Source organism: Denticeps clupeoides, unplaced genomic scaffold (genome assembly GCF_900700375.1).
Source record: "Denticeps clupeoides unplaced genomic scaffold, fDenClu1.1, whole genome shotgun sequence".
In the NCBI taxonomy this organism is placed as follows: domain Eukaryota; kingdom Metazoa; phylum Chordata; class Actinopteri; order Clupeiformes; family Denticipitidae; genus Denticeps; species Denticeps clupeoides.
In genome coordinates, this window is record NW_021630113.1 from 155,743 (window position 1) to 176,028 (window position 20,286).

At 45.0% G+C, this 20,286-nt stretch overlaps 1 protein-coding gene and 1 pseudogene across 6 annotated transcripts in view; both read right to left on the minus strand.

The window, feature by feature from the left end:
- LOC114783740 (alpha-N-acetylgalactosaminide alpha-2,6-sialyltransferase 3-like) overlaps nucleotides 1-20,286 on the minus strand; it is a 38,545-nt gene that overhangs the window by 13,766 nt on the left and 4,493 nt on the right. For 4 of the 6 annotated variants that reach the window (XM_028969251.1, XM_028969249.1, XM_028969254.1 and 1 more), the window contains exons 2-3: nucleotides 8,795-8,989; nucleotides 832-1,241 (exon numbers count right to left, since the gene is read on the minus strand). In XM_028969251.1, coding sequence (XP_028825084.1) covers nucleotides 832-1,241; nucleotides 8,795-8,989 — 605 coding nt within the window. The remainder of the gene's footprint in view (nucleotides 1-831; nucleotides 1,242-8,794; nucleotides 8,990-20,286) is intronic. The other 2 variants (XM_028969250.1, XM_028969255.1) reach the window with 2 other exon arrangements.
- Nucleotides 10,680-10,765, minus strand: LOC114783745 (uncharacterized; annotated as a pseudogene).

The following is a 20,286-nucleotide window of genomic DNA, read 5'->3' on the forward strand; positions in this document are numbered from 1 at the left end:
CTAACATCAAAAATATAAAACTAACACCAATATTTTACTATTAACGGCAATATTTTAGTACTAATGCCAATATTTTACAATTAGCGCCAATATTTTACTACTAGCAGCAATATTTTGTAACTAGTGCCAATATTTTACTGCTAACACCAATATTTTACAATTAGTGTCATTATTTTTACAACTAGCGGCAATTTTTTACAAATAATGCCAATATTTTACAATTAGCGCCAATATTTTACTACTAACAGCAATATTTTACAATTAGCGCTAATATTTTACTGCTAACACCACAATTTTACAACTAGCAGCAATATTTAACTGTTAATGACAATGTTTTACTGCTAATGTCAAAATTTTACAACTAGTGACAATATTTTACTGCTAGCGCCAATATTTTACAATTAATGCCAATATTTTACAATTAGTGCCACTATTTTACTATTAACGGCAATATTTTACTACTAATGCCAATATTTTATTGCAATACAACAATACTGTAACAAGGTAAGAAAATGACAAGTCGTTTAATGGGACCCTGGAAGCTATCGCATGTTGGGGAGCATTTTGATTAGTGCGGAAGGCACAACAGGAGAACTGTGAACAGAACTGTGCTGGGAGAGTCTTTTTATTCAGGACAGGGCTGATGAGGTGCTGGTGATCATCAGTCAGGTAACTAGGAACGAGATAATGGGACTGAAAGTCTGACAGATATTTTACTAGTAATGCAATACATCTTGCTGAATAAAGTCTTCTGATTCTGGTATATTATACACCTTGGAATGTGTGTTTTGCTCTGCTCTATGGACAAATGATGAAGAGACAGTGACCCACCGGTCTTTCCCCGTCTCCTTCTTGAAGACCTTGTCGCAGTAGTTCATGCGCTCCTCCGTGGTGACGAAGATGCGTGCTTGCGGGAAGTTCTCGGCCGCCTGCCTCAGCATGTTATACACGATGCCCTTGCCGTCCTGGCGCATGTTGCGCAGGGGTCCCCACACCACATAGACGGTGTCGTTGGCCTGGCCGAAGAAGTGCTGTGGCCGCTGGAGCAGCAGGGGCACGCTGGTGTGGGACACCATCCTCAGGGTGGTGCGGCGGCCCACGTCCCTCTCAAAACCCCGCGTGGGGGCGCTGTTCATCCTCCAGATGCAGGAGGAGTGGTCGATGTCCAGACCCGCCCCCTGGCCCAGCATCTGTCCGGAGCTGGACACCACGCTGCACACGTCACAGTGCAGCTTCAGTGGCTGAAACGAGAAGAGCGCAGCATTACGAGACGTCCTACCCCATTTAAACAGGCTTTCTCTATAAGTAAAAAGAGAAAGTGAAGTGATTGTCATTGTGAAACACTGCAGCACAGCACACAGTGACACGTGTTCTCTGTATTGGTGAGCAGTGGGTAGCTTTCTGGATTAGCTTTTCAGATTAACACCACACTTCATAGAAAGATATTCATGTTCTCACATGAAAACTGTTGCTTCAGAAGCAGATCAAGTAGCGTAAAAGCACAGTTTTACCCTTTCACCAGATAACCAGTAGTTTAACTGGGGCAGTGGTGGCCTGGCAAGCAAGGAAGCGAAGTTTGCCAGTTTGAATCCCAAACTGAGGTCCCCTTGATGAAGGTCCCGTCCCCACACACTGCTCCCTGGGCGCCTGTCAATGGTGCCCACTGTCACCAAGGATGATGGTTAAATACAGAGGACATGTTTCACCGTGTCACCGTGTGCTGCGCTGCAGTGTCGCACAATGAATTTCACTTAAATGCCAGGATGTCAGCGTTGCCAGATTGGAAGGTTCTGTGGATATACATTTTGGGCAGGTTTACATTAATATTTTATATTCAAGGGGCATTATATAAAAAAAAAATTTACCATCAACACCAACATACTTTCATCCTTTCTGCTGGCATGTATGCTATGAAATGAATCAGCTGCAGAAAACACAAATCAGTAAAAATTTCTGAGCATAAACAGACTTAAAAAAAAAAAAAGAGACAAAAATCAAGTGCCAATAATAGATATATCAATATTTAATGACAGCTGTGTAATTTGCAAAACACCAGCTGAATCTGGCAATGCAGATTTACGGAGTTTATTATCGCTCTAATGCCAGGCATTAAGCCAAATTATGAGTTAAGAAATGCATTAAAAACTGAGGCGCCAAACAAAATAATTATGAATTATTACAATCTTCACGACTACTTGCTTTAATTGCTTAAACATGATTTTAAAAAAAAGTAATGAGCACATTGAATAAATCCTGACTGTGGCTCATTTCGGCTGTTATTAATTCGTTATCTGTATGTTCGGGATCACATGGCAACGCTGTTGGCTAAGCTGTCCAGCATGGGTGACTCTGAATGGCGCCCAGATGTCCCATTTGCTTCGGTGTCGCTGCAAGGAAGGAGTTTAGTGCAGGAGGGCTTGATTGGCTTGAAGAAGCAAATTACTGGAAAAATGTTCTACAAAAAAGCCCCATCAGAAACGTGTTTAACAGACAGCTAATAATTACGGATTTAATGTTTAAACGATGGTCATTACTGGTAAAATGCATGTTGGCTTTAATGATCAGTTTCATGATGGCTCTAAAGAACCAGTTAAATAAAACAAATTGTGTGGCTTGGTAAAAATTTGCAGAAGTGAAGGGAAAATTTACTCAAAATTACATTTTAATGTGAAAAATCATCATCAGAATCAGCAGTCTGAGAACGTGATATTATTTTTTACGTATTACATATACTACTAAATTCAAGTCTGCGTATAATTTAACTCTTTATAAAGAAGTGGTCAACTGGTGGTGAGCTGGAGAACTGGTGAAATTTGTGTGTTGGGTCTTTTTCATTCGATACAACCTAAGATGTCAATAGATGCGTAGATGATACTTTAGCAGCTCTGTGCTTACATCAGTCTCTCTCACACACACACACACACACACACACACAAGGAAATGCATTTACATTTTACATTTCACTAGGACCTGATCCGTAAATACCATTAGCACAATAATGCTAAATCTAACCTTTTTTTGACTCTCCAAGGTGCCACTGAGGTGCCACAAATATATACAGCTGGGAAAATAAGTATTTGACACATCAGCATTTTTATCAGTTTCTCTCTCAATACTGACAGATTTCAGGTGATCTCCTGGCTTTCTATGCCATTTTGCATGTGTTTTTTTTGCATGTTATCTTCATGTATTTAATACTTATTCCCTTTGTCATTTCACTTTATTTATTACGACTCGACTTGTATACTTAAATGTTCTGATTTCTTTGTATGAATTCAATATTTGGCTTGAGGGCAACATCTGGTGGAAATTTTGTGTCAATAGCCCACTTAGAAATCCCCTTACTGATAAAAATGCTGATGTGTCGAATACTTATTTTCCCCGCTGTACGGTGGTTTGTAAATGCAGCTTTATTGGTTTGTGAATAAATGTAACTGCACTGACATTTGTGCAGTCGAGAAACAAATGGTTTTACATTTGTTTGTAAGTTATAAATTGTCTTTGTGAATCTTGTTACATTTAATACTGAATCAAGAAATTAATTTGTGAATGGTGTGATATTTATTCATGAATATAAAAACTAAATTATCTCCAAGGAATCAGCGTGAAAACGTTCTTACTTACGCTGCGAGTAGAACTTGAAAAGAGATTTTCCCCATTGGATTTCCAGTCCAATTTATATCACAATTTCCACATTCTATGTCTTCATTTGCCCTTGGGTTGTGGAACGAAATGGATATTGTTGCATCTTTTGTTTGAAACCTTGTGAATTCTCACAAAACCAGAAGAAACAGCCGGAACCATGATCCATACAGCCTTGCGGCTCTGTTTGTTCTTGTAGCAGCTCACAGTGTCTGTACAAGCGCTTAGAATTCTCGGTTCTAGCTGAGAGGATCTGAGCGCCGTGATCCCTCGTGTACATGATCACCAAAAAATTATAATCTCCCACTCTGCTTTCATTTTCCAGATACTCTTCTTCTGTCTGACACCGTGGGGCCATCAAGCATGTCCATGTTCTACATGGCACTTACCATGAGTCCAATGGTCTCTGCCCTACTGTAGCGCATGATTCATGAATTCATGGAGATGAATCGGAGAGGGAAAATGCTGCTGCTTTTAAAGGGCTGGCAACAGTCAAAATTGATTCTACTACAACAACTGAACATTTCCTTTATGCTCTATTAATATTAAGTACATATACACAGCAGAACAACTGTGAGCATTCATAATGCATCATGTAGTGCGTATTATCACAGAGCGCTGACAGCAGCTTCCAAAACGCCTCCCAATTATTCCCTAATCGGAACAGGCGGCTTACACAGCAAGTGTCATGTGAGATATAATGCGCCATGTCATCTGTTATAAAGGTGCAGCCATGACCCCAGCCACGAAAACTCCATCAATGATTCATAAGTTGCATGTTTCTGCTGACGTTTCCTGTTTCCCGCTCCTGCCCGGACGCTGGGAGGCCAGTGCAGATGAAATCTCAGCTCAGCAGCAGCAGAATACCACGTTCACCTCAACATGGACCAATTCTGTTCAGAAGTAAACTTTTCTAAAGAGCCTGATCTGGTACTGTAATAATGTGGACCAGGTGTCACCGCGACCCTCCCGATTCCCCCCACACCAGTGTTCCGAGTTCAGGTATCGCAGTCGGAGTGAGATCATGCTCCGTGGTGTGTGTGGTGTTCCCCCGGAGAGCATGTATGACCTTCCCTCTCCCGTTTTCAACCTTCATCCCAATGACTGATACTGTATGTTTCTTTGTCCTGTCAATCGGCCAAATTAAGTGTTTAGGGGAACTTATCTGCCCCTAACACCTGGCTTCTGGTGTCCATTTTGGTTTCAGATTCAGAATCAGAACTGACTTTTTTACTCCTTTTGACTTGGAGATCATGACAGTTAATGAGGGGGAAAAGCCCCAGGTTATGATGATGCTTAATCATCATAATGAACCAGAACCAACCACTTCATCGATGGTAACTTGAAAGCACGTTGTAACTCGCTCTGGATAAATGCCTTAAATGTAAATGTAAATGCTTGTTCTGCTGTGACAGGGTTGGGGTAGTGAGCTCCTTCCTGTAGATTTAGTGTTAGTGTGCTAGGGCCTTTAAACCTGTAAAGGAAAGGAAATATGAGAATTCATATTCACTGTTCAGAGTGTAAGGCTGTAAATCACGACCACACTGCTCCTAGTTTTGAAAAAAAAAATCCATTGAATTTTAGCCGATCAATTTGCAACGTTCCACAAGCATGGCTGCATAATCTCTGAAGGTGACCTGCTTCGACAGTCCAGCTCCTTCACAAACCAAAGTCCGTTCCTTAAAAACTGTCTGAAGATGTGGCAAGAACAAACTCCAACATTTAAATGCAGTGTGTTTGTGTGTGTTACTTGCAAAGACTCATTTTCCTCAACAACGACAGAAAGTATGCATTAAACATGAGAGAGAAAAAACTGTACTTTCACAAACTCTCTCTCTCTGTGTGTGTGTGCATTAGGGGTGGTGAAATTAAACGTATAATCGATGCATTGCAATGCAGACATGGCAGATTCTGCATAGACGCAGTGCAGAACATAATCGATTATATCAGAATGATCTAATTTTCTGGCGGCAGCATAAAAATTCTCCTTAAAAAGTAGTGCTGGTAGTGACTCGTGGCTGCATGCTCATTACGCCGAGCCCCACGGCGAGAGTAGTGCGTGCCGGGTTCGATCTGAAAGCGGCTTTACATTTGCTCCAATGCGCCAGATGCCACGTACGTCTGAACCAGGCACTTTTTCTGCCGTTTGTGGCTTTGGGTTGTAACAGGTTTGATTCATGTCGCGGAGAAACTCTGGTGAAGCATGCAGAGAAAGGTGTGCATTTAAAGGAGAACTACCGGTATATATACGACTGTTACAAGGTGAACGCATCGATATCGAGGCACTGATAATCATAATCTAAGCGAATCGTGAGACCAGTGAAGGTTCACACCTCTAACGTGTGGGTGCGAGTGCTGAAATACTCCCATCTCGCTGCTTTCTGTGCTCGGGAAATGCCGTTTAGATTCGGTTGCTTTATTCTTTTCAGCAGCGCTGCTTTGATATTTTAATTTCTGTGAACTGAACAGGGAGCTTGAATGGCACACGGCTGTCTGAACGGCATTATGGGCCACGTCTGACTGGAATATCAAATCATCCCCGATGAACTAAGATTTTAAAGTACTAACAAAGACTTTGTGTTCAAATGTTTCTGTATGTGTGAGTGTGTGTGTGTGTGTGTGTGTGTGTGTGTGTGTGTGTGTGTGTGTGTCTTCTGTGGCTGATTTGTGATCATTATTTGATTTCTTTTTAGAGATTTGTTGAAAAGCTCTCCAATATGAACTCAATTCTAAACAGGGATGTAACCAATCATCTGACCACTTCAGTCCGGACCCTGAGTGAGGAAGAGCTCAAGAGAGGAGAGATGAAGCACTCCATCATACATGGTCTATATATCACTGACAGAAGCAGCATCTATCAAACTGTCCAGTTGTATTCAATCACACTGAAATGACCGTGCTGAGTCTGCCTACCCACCCACCTACCCGTTTATCCATCCATGTCTATCCATGTCCATTCATCAATCCATCAGCACATCCATCCGTCCATCCATTCGTCCATCCATCCGTTGATCCCTCCATCCATGTCCATCTATCCGTCCATCCGTCCATGTCCATCCATCTATCCATTCCTCCATACGAGTGTGTTACCCACTAGGCTACTACCACTCAATCCATCCATCCATCCATCCGTCCATCCATCCATCCATCCATTTCTAGATTCATCTATCCCTCCTTTCATACATCATCCCTCCCGCTGTCCATTTCCATTTGTCCATCTAACATGCCTTCCATCCAACTAATAATGGGATTTACAGTTTTTCCCTGTGGATTGGGTTGATTTCTTGAAACAGAAATTACCTGGAGAGAACAACATTTAGACTGAGAATTAACTGATCAGATTAGATCAGCAAGATGTATTTATTTGAAAAATGTCCTAAATGTGGGTTCATTGTGCTAACTGTAGCATACTTGTACACAACCATTCACAAAGATGAACTGAGACACTTCAGGACATGTACTAAGACATTTGCATTTTGATGAAATGAATGAGAAATGCCATTCTGTTGTGAATTGCAATTGCAAGGTGGTTTGGAGATTTGTCCATGTTATTTTGAGAATGTCATTTCTGTTTCAAGAAATGAGCCAAACCAATATTCACCAAACTGTAACCAATTGGTGAATATTTCAGATGTTCTTGTGTTCAAATTTATTTTATATAGTTTTAGTACATAGTTATTATAAATTCAATGTGTTCATTGCATTGGTATGCAGTTTCATAAATAATAGCTGCTTAAAAGGTCAAATTCCAATTTACAGCTCATAAATATAAATATAGTGGAAGTAAATCATCATAACTCTGCATTCAGGGCATTATTAGTCATTATTAAGCAATAAAAATGCAAAACACAGTTTTGTTATATTAGTAGATCTGTATTTGTCACCATAGTCTGGTGTAGACATTTACATTGGTGGATGCAATAGATATTTTGTTTACATTTATTCATGAACTGATGATAATATTCATGAAATAATGCATTCAGCTGCTTCAGGTCTGGAAACGTGAGTCCATCCGATGAATAATGGAGGTGCAGGAAGCTCAGCGGCGATTTTTAATGACTCATATGTGCAAATTAAGAACTGACATTTTCAAATGTTTCCCGTCCACGGTTATTGTTTCAGAAGCAGGCAGGTTTGGCCATTCTTTAATGTTCCTGCACGTGACACGCTTTTTATAGCAATAAAAGACGTTTACACTTCGTTATTTTAAACGACTCTGTAACGTTTGCATTACATATCATGTGAGATAGCAGCAAAATGAATGGACCAGACCAACAGCATAATTGTGGGTATAAATCAGAGCGCAGCAAAGCCTTCTATTCCCGCGCCGCTCGACCTCTGCTCTGACCTTGAGACATGACCTGAGCTGCGGGTGGAGAGAACCGCATTCATACGGAGGCGGGGGGGCATCTCTGTCTCTACTGCCATGAGGTTTCCAGGCTGATGGGTGGTCCGCCGAGACCAGCCGGTCTGGCCGCCACCTCCACATCTGCTCACACTAAAACCCGTGCCCATTTAAAAACAAGACCGACTGCGAACATTCCGACAAAATAACCCTTTTAATATTCCAACTTCAGGACAGAGAGATTTAGGGGAAAGAAAAGAAACCCTCAGACTGACATGACAAATCAATATACTGATATTCTGTGACATTCTTTGAAGATACACACCTGAATGCTGAGATGCTATTGACCCAAGTGTCGTGACCATGTTATGTCCAAGTTGAGGTCGGACCAAACGTCTACAAGTCAAAGGATAAAATTCTGCACTTAAAGCAAGTTGGAAAACTTGCAGGTTTTTCTGAACCGAATCCCCAGAAGTAACCAAAGCGTCCTATCTTCTGGACTATATATATCACAATAAGGGCAATCTCCTGACCCGAGGGACACCACAAGGCTTAGTGCTGGGGTCTCTCCTCTTCTCTGGTCTCTTCAAACCCACCAAAGAAATCCTGAAAATCCAATCCGGGACGTGCAAATTTCCTTTTACCGTAATTCCACATAATTTATAGGACAGACTTAAATGGTCTGCAGAGGGGAAAGGACAATCGTTTTGATAACGACCCCATCAGCACAGTGGCACCATTAATTATCACACAAATCACTGGAGAAATGTACCGGTCTAAAATAAAAAGAGCTACTGCAGGACCCACCTCCTGCTTGGGGATGCTGATGTAGCCCACATGGGGCTTGTAGACCTTGTGGTTTTGACGGAAGAGCATCCAGGGGCTGCTGAGTGAATGGCCGAGCATGGGCTGGAGCAGGAAGTAGGGCTTCTCCGAGTAGTTCACCACCAGGACGAAGAGCGAGAGCAGCGCTATCAGGCTGGTAGCGATGACGGACTTCTTCTGGAAAAAAGAGGGAAATCGAATCAACTCACGCTCTGATGAAGCTTTTATGTCCTCTAATGATATAAAAGGTGGATGGGAGTAATGTCGGGACCGCAGCCGCGCAACAGCGGAGAGTTCATCCCGCTTCCCAAGTCAACTTCCAGCCGACATCAAAAACTCCGCTTTCAGAGCAGCCGATGCTGCGGAAATTCCCCGGTTTCATCAGACTCCATCTCTCCCTGCGCTCTTCTGTGACAATGACTTTGGGCGATGTCGCCAAGGTTACCGAAGGCGTATCTGCCTAATGAACGTCTGATAAAACTCATGGCGCTAATTAAAAAAGGTCCGGCGCGGCATTCGAGCTGTGTCGCTATTAAATATGAATTTCTGTTGGTTCATATATATATATATAAAAAACGAGCCTTTTCTGGAGTGGGCAGGTCTGTGTGAAATTGCTATACATCTGTAGTCCGTAATATAACAACACGTTTCTCAAGAGCCTGAAAGCATTTTCCCAGGTAGGTTTTAGTGTAGAACTACACACACACACACACACACAGAACAAACGCAACGCAAATTGCAACAAAAATCCAGCGGCCTGTAGAGAAAAAGCCGCGAAGGCCCCTTCTGTAGAGAGGACGGATCTGATGACGCTTTGAAGTAGCTGGGTGCCGTGAAGCCTCCACCCACGATTCCATCGCGCCAGGATGAGCGGGGCGTCAGCGTTTACGGGCCCGCCTCAGATCTTTCACATCAAAACTTTTCAGGGCGGCTGGAGACCTGAGCTGCTCAGCGCCTGATCGAACATCAGGCTCGGCACCAAAAACGACCATTTAGGGCCCAGAGTCGTCGCTGGCACCACCTCCCTGCTGCCCAAACCAAAGAGGAATTCTGCACAGGACACAATTTGTCGCATGTTCAGGAGAAGACATTTTGCCCGTTCCAACCTGGAGATGCATCTGGTCGGCGAGAGAAGACGGATGGAGAGCAAACTGCCAACGTCTGGGGATCCATGCCGAATCCAACGAGATCTGTGTAGGAACCTCTCACGCAGACCCAGTCGGGAAAAATAATCATTTCTGCAGAAGAATTCTTTGTAATTTTCTGATTTCAAAAGTGTGCAATTAATTGTGACGATGAATTCTTAAGACAATTTGAATGGGTGACGTCATGGGCTAAATTGTGTGTCCGTCACTTTGTGCATCAAATAAAGGAACGTGAGCACAAGCCAATAAAAAATTTACCACAGTAATTAATGCATAAAATAACTTCATTAGACAACCACAATTTGTTTGTCAACATCCGTAATTAGACACATTATAGCAGGCGGGGTGTTGTCGACGCCCCTGAGACAAGTTGACAAGTGAGACGCTGGAGGGGTTTTTACAGTATTGTAACAGTGTAAAGTTGACAGCTGGGACTGTACATGTGAAGATGATGTAAAAATTGTCAGCTCAACCGCAACTTTATTTACAGACAAACCGATCTACAAAAAAATCTGAAGAGAAAACTGTCCACCGCGAATATTGGTCCTCACCCAGTACCCGGCATGACAGATTAATCATAAGAGCCATCACCCTTGGTGACAGTGGCCACCATGACATGCGTGTCCGGGTCCTTGGCAGAAAGGGATTCGAACCGGCAACCTTCTGATTACGGGGTCGCTTCCTTAACCGCTAGGCCACCTCTGTCCCAGTGTAGTTCTGTCAAAACAGAGCTTGTTGACGTCCCCCTCCATGGACATCTTTAGTAAAAGGCGAAAGCTTTGTACGTGATGAAGAGAAGCCCAAGCGGGGTCTCCTGACTAGATCCCACTAGTATAGCCATATATCATTTAATACCAGCATAACTGCACTCTGCAATAACCTCACTGTCCCAGGAAATCCTGGCTGTGGGACTGTGGCCTGATTTCAGCAGAAAAGGATGCGTTACCAGACCCCTGCTCACGGACACGATGGTAGTAAGTGGGGTTTGAACCTGGGACTTTCTCCTGCGAGTGTGAGGGACGCTGCCGGGGTGCTCAGGCAGGCTCCATTCTGAACGCAGTGAGGGGTGCTGCCGGAGGGTCCGAGCCCACCTTCGTTCCTGACTCAGTGAGGGGTGCTGCCTGAGGGTCCGAGCCCACCTTCGTTCCTGACTCAGTGAGGGGTGCTGCCTGAGTGCTCAGGCAGGCCTTCATTCTGAATGCAGTGAGGGTCCGAGCCCACCTTCGTTCCTGACTCAGTGAGGGGTGCTGCCTGAGGGTCCGAGCCCACCTCCGTTCCTGACTCAGTGAGGGGTGCTGCCTGAGGGTCCGAGCCCACCTCCGTTCCTGACTCAGTGAGGGGTGCTGCCTGAGTGCTCAGGCAGGCCTTCATTCTGAATGCAGTGAGGGTCCGAGCCCACCTCCGTTCCTGACTCAGTGAGGGGTGCTGCCTGAGGGTCCGAGCCCACCTCCGTTCCTGACTCAGTGAGGGGTGCTGCCTGAGGGTCCGAGCCCACCTCCGTTCCTGACTCAGTGAGGGGTGCTGCCTGAGCGCTCAGGCAGGCCTTCATTCTGAATGCAGTGAGGGTCCGAGCCCACCTTCGTTCCTGACTCAGTGAGGGGTGCTGCCTGAGTGCTCAGGCAGGCCTTCATTCTGAATGCAGTGAGGGTCCGAGCCCACCTTCGTTCCTGACTCAGTGAGGGGTGCTGCCTGAGGGTCCGAGCCCACCTCCGTTCCTGACTCAGTGAGGGGTGCTGCCTGAGTGCTCAGGCAGGCCTTCATTCTGAATGCAGTGAGGGTCCGAGCCCACCTTCGTTCCTGACTCAGTGAGGGGTGCTGCCTGAGGGTCCGAGCCCACCTCCGTTCCTGACTCAGTGAGGGGTGCTGCCTGAGGGTCCGAGCCCACCTCCGTTCCTGACTCAGTGAGGGGTGCTGCCTGAGCGCTCAGGCAGGCCTTCATTCTGAATGCAGTGAGGGTCCGAGCCCACCTTCGTTCCTGACTCAGTGAGGGGTGCTGCCTGAGTGCTCAGGCAGGCCTTCATTCTGAATGCAGTGAGGGTCCGAGCCCACCTTCGTTCCTGACTCAGTGAGGGGTGCTGCCTGAGGGTCCGAGCCCACCTTCGTTCCTGACTGAGTGGGGGCCGCTGCCTGAGTGCTCAGAAAGGCCCCCATTCTGGATGCAACAGCTCCATCACTCCCTTGTCCTGCATAATTGATGTGTTCACTGCTGCATTTCTGTCATCAGGATGTAATTCTTTTTGTTCATTAAAACCTATATTTACATTTTCACATCGAGCATTTGCATTTCATTCTTTTTACACCTTGGCATGACACTATCACACAAGCAATTATATTTTGCTGTGTTGCAAAATAAATGTGACACTAAATGTAACTAACTAAATACTGAGATCTATGGACATTGATGTCCCGCATTATAGAATTTTTGTATAAATTAATAATATAATTGCATTGGTAATTGTTACCCTCACAATTACGATCAAATTAAATTAAGCAAAGATGCACACAACCCATAAACAGTGAGAGAGAAGTGCAGTCAGTAAGGACATTAAAAAAAGGAACAAACTGGGGAAATTTCCTGTGATTTAATCTCTGCCAGAATCACATGTCACATTTGAGGCGATTTATGGGGCATCTTTAAGCTCAATGGGCGACATGTGACTCCATCTATCATGAGGATAATCATCTGTGGGTCGTGTTCTGCACAATTTCACCCATTATGGACTCCCACAACAGGGAGATTAACCACGGCGCTGAGGGCCACGGCGCCACCCAGAGGCCACAGCAAAGCAGAACCCCCGACTGAGAACAAACAGCAGTGAAGAACCACAAACCCAGAGGCTGATGAGCTTCACACACACTTCCTCGCTCCTCCCACCGCTCTCTGCAGGAGCTCCAGCTTCATTGAGGCGTATCGATCAGTGCCCACCCACCGCCAGCATGTCATAATTCTACGTGACCATGGCTTTCCTCCATAACGCCACGATGCCAGTGGTGACATCAGAATGAGAGTCATGGGAAATGGCAGTGATCACATTATTATATAAATCATGTTTTAAAAAAAAGTTTTTTCTGAGTCAAGGGTCATGATATTTTGTTAAATGATACTAACAACAGACACAAGTGTGTATTCACATTTTGAATTCAGTCATCATATTTGAATATCTTTACACCCACATATGAATTTAAGAACATAGGAATGGTTAATAAATGAATGTTCTGGCCATAATATTGACTTAAAAACGGAAATGAAAAAGTGTCCTCTGAGCCGGGTGGAGATGGAGCATCAGTGCACTCCTTAAGCCGACGTCAAAGAGCACATTGTGGATGGCAACAATATTTTTCTGCATGCATATCCCTCACGTGTATACCCGTCGATTAATAATGCCGATGCTTTGTGAAAACCTGAGGGCAGACGTGATCACTGGACTTTAACCGAATTAGGAGGATCGTGCGGCGTTCATCAGGCCTGCAGCCCCGTTAATGTAATCAGCCGCTTCATTCTGGTTTATTCCCATTTCGCCGCAGTGTGGTCACGTCTCTGCTGCTGGTGGCGGGAGAATTAATCGGTTCCACCGGTGCCTGTTCCACGTTCTCTAGCCTCCTGGTAGTTTATTTCTGGAATTTATTACCAGCACGTCCTGCCGTTTGGGACAATTTGGGACAGAAATGTTGCTGCTGCTGACGTTTGACATTTAAAAAGAGCAAAGAAGCAAAAAACAAAAGGAAGTGAACTTTTTATCTTTTTAAAGACACAAACCTTCCATTCCGAAGATTCTAATGAATGAGAACAAAAGGTTGAGTGGGCCCTGACTTTCTGACGGCAGGATGGAAAATTACATTTGCAATGCAAAAGCGACTTGCTGCTTCTGCGGCTTCGGTCTATCAAGCAGCTAAAATGTCGTTTCAATTCATCTTAGAATCCGAAAACATCCACGGAGCGTCTGCAGGACCATTCTGATGGTAACGAAGATCTACTGGATCTCCAGAAGGAAGCCTCACAATGGATAAAACCGCTGGATAAAACTTCTCTGAGGACTCGTGTCATTGCTAAAATTGCTGAAGACTGAAAAGATCCAAGATGAAGTATGAAGTTGAGCTTTATTGTCATTTAAGCTACATACGTTTATCAGAACATAGTGAAACCTGGTGCTACACGTAACGTTTAAACGTTACATACTGACATCAAGTGTACATGTGCAACATAACGTACAACGTACTATATAACGTACAAACAAGCAAGAGTAACATTTAACAAAAAAACATAGACAACAATGAGACAGACAGTGAAAACTAGTGAAATGAATAATAAATGTGCAAAGTGAAATAGTGCAAATACTGCTGTGTAGAATGGAATGGTGCATTAATACATAATATTACATATAGATAATATTACTCAATATAACAGAGGTCGTGTGTGTATGTGTGTGTGTGTGTGTGTGTGTGTGTGTCAGTCCAGAGTGGGAAGTCCCTGAGTGTTCAGGTGTCTGATGGCTTGAGGGATGAAGCTGTTGCTCAGGCTGCCAGTGAGGGCCCGAACGCTGCTGGCTTTCATGATGCATGAGTCGTTATGAAGATCCTGTATTGAAAATCCTTGGAGACACTGGACAGTTTCTTTCTGAAAGTGAAGTGATTGTCACTTGTGACACACAGCAGCACAGCACAGCACACGGTGCACACAGTGACATTTGTCCTCTGCATTTAACCCAATGGTTTCTGGAGGTGCGCTGATCTTTTTCTCACCATGCACCATCGTTTCCAGCTGGTATATGTCATGCTGTTATCTGCTCCAGACCTTCTGTCCCCGTCTTTACATCTTTACATCTGTTCCTGTCTTTACACCTTTATTACAACACACCTCTGGATAATAAAGAGGGAGAACAACCTCATTCTGCTTCATGCCGCTGCTGAAATGGAAATGGTATCTGGCCTCTACAACCAATACAGAACGCAGCAGCACCTTCCCAACTTATCCACACCTCCCTCTGCTACGTTCCCTCCACTGGCTCCCAGTAGCTGCACGCATCAGGTTCAAAATACTGATGCTGGCCTACAAAGCCAAACATGGAGTAGCACCATCCTACCTCACAGTCCTTATTATACCTCGCACTGCACCTCGTATACTCCGAGCCTCCAGTACTGCTCGTAAAAGGAAAACATTCATCTAGACTCTTCTCCATCTCGGCCCCTCAGTTGTGGAATGAACTTCCCCTCGAGGTCAGAACAGCTCAGTCACCGAGTTGCACAGTCAAACGGCAGCTCAAGACCTTCCTCTTTAGAGAATATTTAGATTAAATTGTAACCTTCTTCTTGTCTGACTTCTGTATAGAAACTAGAACAGATTGTATTCATAGTTGGGGGTCCTAGTGAACCAGAACTGATCACTTCATCGATGGTAACATGGAAGCATGTTGTAAGTCGCTCTGGATGAAGGCATCTTTCAGTAATTCAGAACACCACCAGTGAGAGAATTCTCTCCTGCATCTAAATCCCGAGATTTAGAAAGGTGTGAAGGGGCCAAAGTTGAAATAAACCTCGGCTCAGCAGGCAGGATCCTGCAGGCCCGGGACCAGAATTCCATCTCCCTGCTCCACCTCCACAACATCACCCCTCACTTGCCGACACCTCTGTGGCTGTGGGTTAATTAAAGTCACAGGGTTAGTAGCATCTGAATTAGTACATGTTTGGGTTATATTTAGTATAATCCCCCCATATTCATATTTTAATATCCTGCTATGTAGTATTAACAGGATTTTAAGAGTGTTAGAGGAACTTCCTGTCAATCACTGACTCGGGCCAAACTGGGTCACGAAGGTCTAATCCCAGTTACGCGATACTAGCGTTGTGAAACTCGGAGAAACCACCGCCGGTCTAATCTGGGGAATAAACATGGTGCCCGCCTTCACTGCCACCATATACAATTCCATAAATACAGCCACAGCAACAGAATAACAGCTTCAGAGCAAAATATCCATTTCCTGCAGTGAACAAAAGCGACGCCAAGAGGGCAGGAAGTCGATTAGAGAGCTGAAGGAGGATTTCTGAGCCGACGGGCTCCCTCCATCCAAACAGGACGCTTTAACTGATGTGTCGATGCCCTAAATAGAAAGCAATCAAAATATAATTGAGCGGCCAATTGACAGAAGCGGGGCTGGGGGCGGCCGCGCGATCGGAGGTGCAGAGTAAATTACACGTTTGCCGAAAAGGAGTTTCATTACGACCGCGGCGCAGATCACAGCGGCAGTCGAGGCCCTGCCCTTCAAAGCGGCAATCCGTCATCGCCTCGAATTATACCCACGAGTCCAAGATCGCTCTTCAAAGGGCCTAGCTCCAGCCGCAGCCCAGTTCCGAGCTCATTCAACAGGGTATTGGTACTATTTACAGAACCAGCCGATTCTCTAGTTGACCAGCGCGACTGGCCCTAAGGGGCAGTGGTGGCCTAGCGGTTAAGGAAGCGGCCCCGTAATCAGAAGGTTGCCGGTTTGAGTCCCGACCCGCCAAGGTGCCACTGAGGTGCCACTGAGCAAAGCACCGTCCCCACACACTGCTCCCCGGGCGCCTGTCTTGGCTGCCAACTGCTCACTCAGGGTGATGGTTAAATACAGAGGACAAATTTCACTGTGTGCACCCTGTGCTGTGCTGCTGTGTATCACATGTGACAATCACTTCACTTTCTTTCTTCGCAGAGGCGTGTCATATACTACACCAAACAGAATGGACGGGCAGACATGTTCCTTTCCTGCGTTCAAGCACATGTAGTAACGTCCACGTTCCCAGCTTCGGAAAACAGAAATTTGGAAACTATGCACAGAACATTTTTACTCTACGAATGGAACATAAATATAATAAAATATAATAAAATATTGTTGAATAAAGTGCTTCTGACTTTAGACTTTAGACATTCATTTAGCACCACTCATACCAGAGCAAAACCAGCAAAATCTCTTACTAGTTTGAAGGTCCAGGCACATGGTGACAAAACTGGGGTGGGCAGTCCAAACTAGGGCCTATAATACGTAAGATCATGTAGTAGCTAGTCTAGTAGTAGCTAGTAGTGCTTCTCATTAGATTCCATTTATTATTTGAACGTGATTAATAACGTGATTAAAATAATAATATTGTGTGCTGCATGATGCCACAAACACGAACCACACCTTTCAACTATGTAATAAAGTCAGCAGCATTAATGTACCTTTTCCATGGTGATGATGCTACCTCCTGCTGCTTATGAAGACATGCAGATGAGGACACCGTGTGAGCTGCAGAGCTGCAGCAGAACCTCATGTTTTCTCTCCAAATGACCTGGAAATGTGCCTGTGTTTGAGCTCCTCTCTGCCATGTTGACATAATGGAGGCATTTTTAGCCCAGGCTCAGATCTGGGACACTCTGTCCTCCAATAAGGCTTCATGGAGCTCACCATCTGTCCAAGTTAGATGACGGGGCAGGAGAGGGCAGTGACCTAAAGCTGCTAAAGTCCACCGCAAAACAGTCAGAGACTTTATCAAGCCCAGGACTGACCAGTAACCACACAGGCAGTACAGGCAGGACACCATGAATTAAGCTTCATGTGGACTTATATGAACTCGATTCAGAGATGCAGATTCCCAGACGAGCCAAAATAAAGTTTCTCCAACATCCTCAACAGGCTGGAGGGCAACGTACACACTTTCACCTCATGATCTATTTTCCCATATTGACCAATATAGATTTTTATCACAGTGACATCACCTTCACTAATAGTAATATAATAGTAAACATTCACTAATATTTACAGTGTCCATGTCACGCCCCCTCGGTCATCTGTTTACAGTGTCCATGTCATGCCCCATGTCATGCCCCCTCGGAAACCTGTTTACAGTGTCCATGTCACGCCCCCTCAGTCGCCTGTTTACTGTGTCCATGTCACGCCCCTTCGGTCACCTGTTTACTGTGTACATGTCACGCCCCCTCGGTCACCTGTTTACAGTGTCCATGTCACGACCCCTCGGTCACCTGTTTACAGTGTCCATGTCACAATCCCTCTGTCACCTGTTTACAGTGTCAATGTCACGCCCCTTTGGTCACCTGTTTACAGTGTCCATGTCACGACCCCTCGGACACCTGTTTACAGTGTCCATGTCACGACCCCTCGGACACCTGTTTACTGTGTACATGTCACGCCCCCTCGGTCACCTGTTTACAGTGTCCATGTCACGATCCCTCTGTCACCTGTTTACAATGTCCATGTCACGACCCCTTGGACACCTGTTTACTGTGTACATGTCACGCCCCCTCAGTCACATGTTTACTGTGTACATGTCACGCCCCCTCGGTCACCTGTTTACTGTGTACATGTCACGCCCCCTCGGTCACCTGTTTACAGTGTCCATGTCACGACCCCTCGGTCACCTGTTTACAGTGTCCATGTCACGACCCCTCGGTCACCTGTTTACAGTGTCCATGTCACAGGTTTACTGTTTACTGTGTACATGTCATGCCCCCTCTGTCACCTGTTTACAGTGTCCATGTCACGACCCCTCAGTCACATGTTTACTGTGTCCATGTCACGCCCCCTCGGTCACATGTTTCCCTCCAGTTATCAGGACTTTTCTTGTCAATGTTCCATGTGCAGTATTGTCTCTCCCGCTGTACAGATCAACATTTGCTTAACCTTTAAGGAGCAAAATGAAAATGACTTTCTTAACGATCTAATTACAGTGCAGATGGTTGAGGGAAAGCGCTGTTTGCTCTGCGCCGTTGGACGTCCTCCTGATAAAAAGTCCTTGTCAGCATTAACTGGGATCTCTGACCCCCAGCTCTTCTCCCCAATAACAAAAGTCAACAGATGGAAGGGACGTCTGAAAATGAGGCTGCTTTGTATCTGATGTAGTTCTCCACACCTGACATTTTCAAACAGAATCGTGGGAAAAAAAAACAGATAGGCGAAGTTTGACATTTTAAAGTTCCAGTAAAGTTCTAGCTCTAACCTTTCCCTACAGCACCTGATCGATGAAGGAATCATTCGTTTTCAGTTCTGCTGTTGCGGCCTCCCAGCCTGACATCATGGACCGCTGCCACTGATTAGGCGTCCGTGATCAGGGCCCATTAAAGAGAAGCTGCATTAATGTGGAGACCAGTGTCTGTTTCAGGTCCTAAATTTAAGCCTCTTGCCTCAGGGTTAGTTAGTTAGTTAGTGACATGGGGCAGTGGTGGCCTAGCAGTTGAGGAAGGGGACCCGTAATCGGAAGGTTGCTGGTTCGAATCCCGAACAGCCAAGGTGCCACCGAGGTCCCCTTGATGAAGGTACCGTCCCCACACACTGCTCCCCGGGCGCCTGTCATGGCGCCCACTGCTCAAGGGGGATGGTTAAATACAGAGGACACATTTCACCGTGTCACCGTGTGCTGAAGTGTTTCACAATGACAGTCATATCTCTTCAGTTTTTGTGCCACAATGTCCTGCTTCTGCGCTTCCTTCCCCTTCCCACCCAGTGACATGACATCTGCACCTAAATGTTCCTCAGCTGGTAAGTGATGAGTGAAGACATGCCATATTTCAGATGGTTGTGGAGAAGACGTCTCTGTTTTGGAGAACGGTGAAATCATTGGTCTGTGTAAGATAGGAACTGTCCAACACATCATTCGTAGTTGGAATGCAAGTGAAGAACCCTCATCTCAGCTGATCATTCAAACGTTACTTCAGGTCAAACGTTAGAAAACTCACAGCTCCTTTTTAATATAGTAAAAGCATTAATAATAAAGCTAATCAAAAAAACGCCTTCAGTTTGAAGATTGGACTGAAGGTCATGTGGTCCAGGGTAAGAAGTGAAGAAAATGAAGCGAGGCTCCAATCATGCGTCCTCTCTACCTGTAAAAGAACTGTGGAGGCGGTTCTAAGGTCATCTGAGGTGGCTTCAGTTATGTGGCAGTAAAATGAAGTCGGCTGAAAATACTGAAGTGAAAGTGACGTGATTGTCATTGTGAAACACTGCAGCACAGCAAACGGTGACACGGTGAAACGTGTCCTCTGTATTTAACCATCACCCTTGGTGAGCAGTGGGCGCCATGACAGGGGAGCAGTGTGTGGGGACCTCAGTGATGCATCACATGGGAAATCATTCAATATTAATATATCTTTTATCAGGGGTGCTTCATTCAAAACGTCATTTACGTCTCGAGGATTTTACAGAAATAACCAGGTAGAAACAGGAAGCGGCTGCTTGCTGGTTAGATGGATGTTGTACAGATGGAACTAACTACCCACCCAGACCTTTTGGTTGGTGTGTAATTATTTCTGACACCAAGAAGATGAACTTTAATTCTGACCAGCTGCACCGTGTCAGACCACAAGAC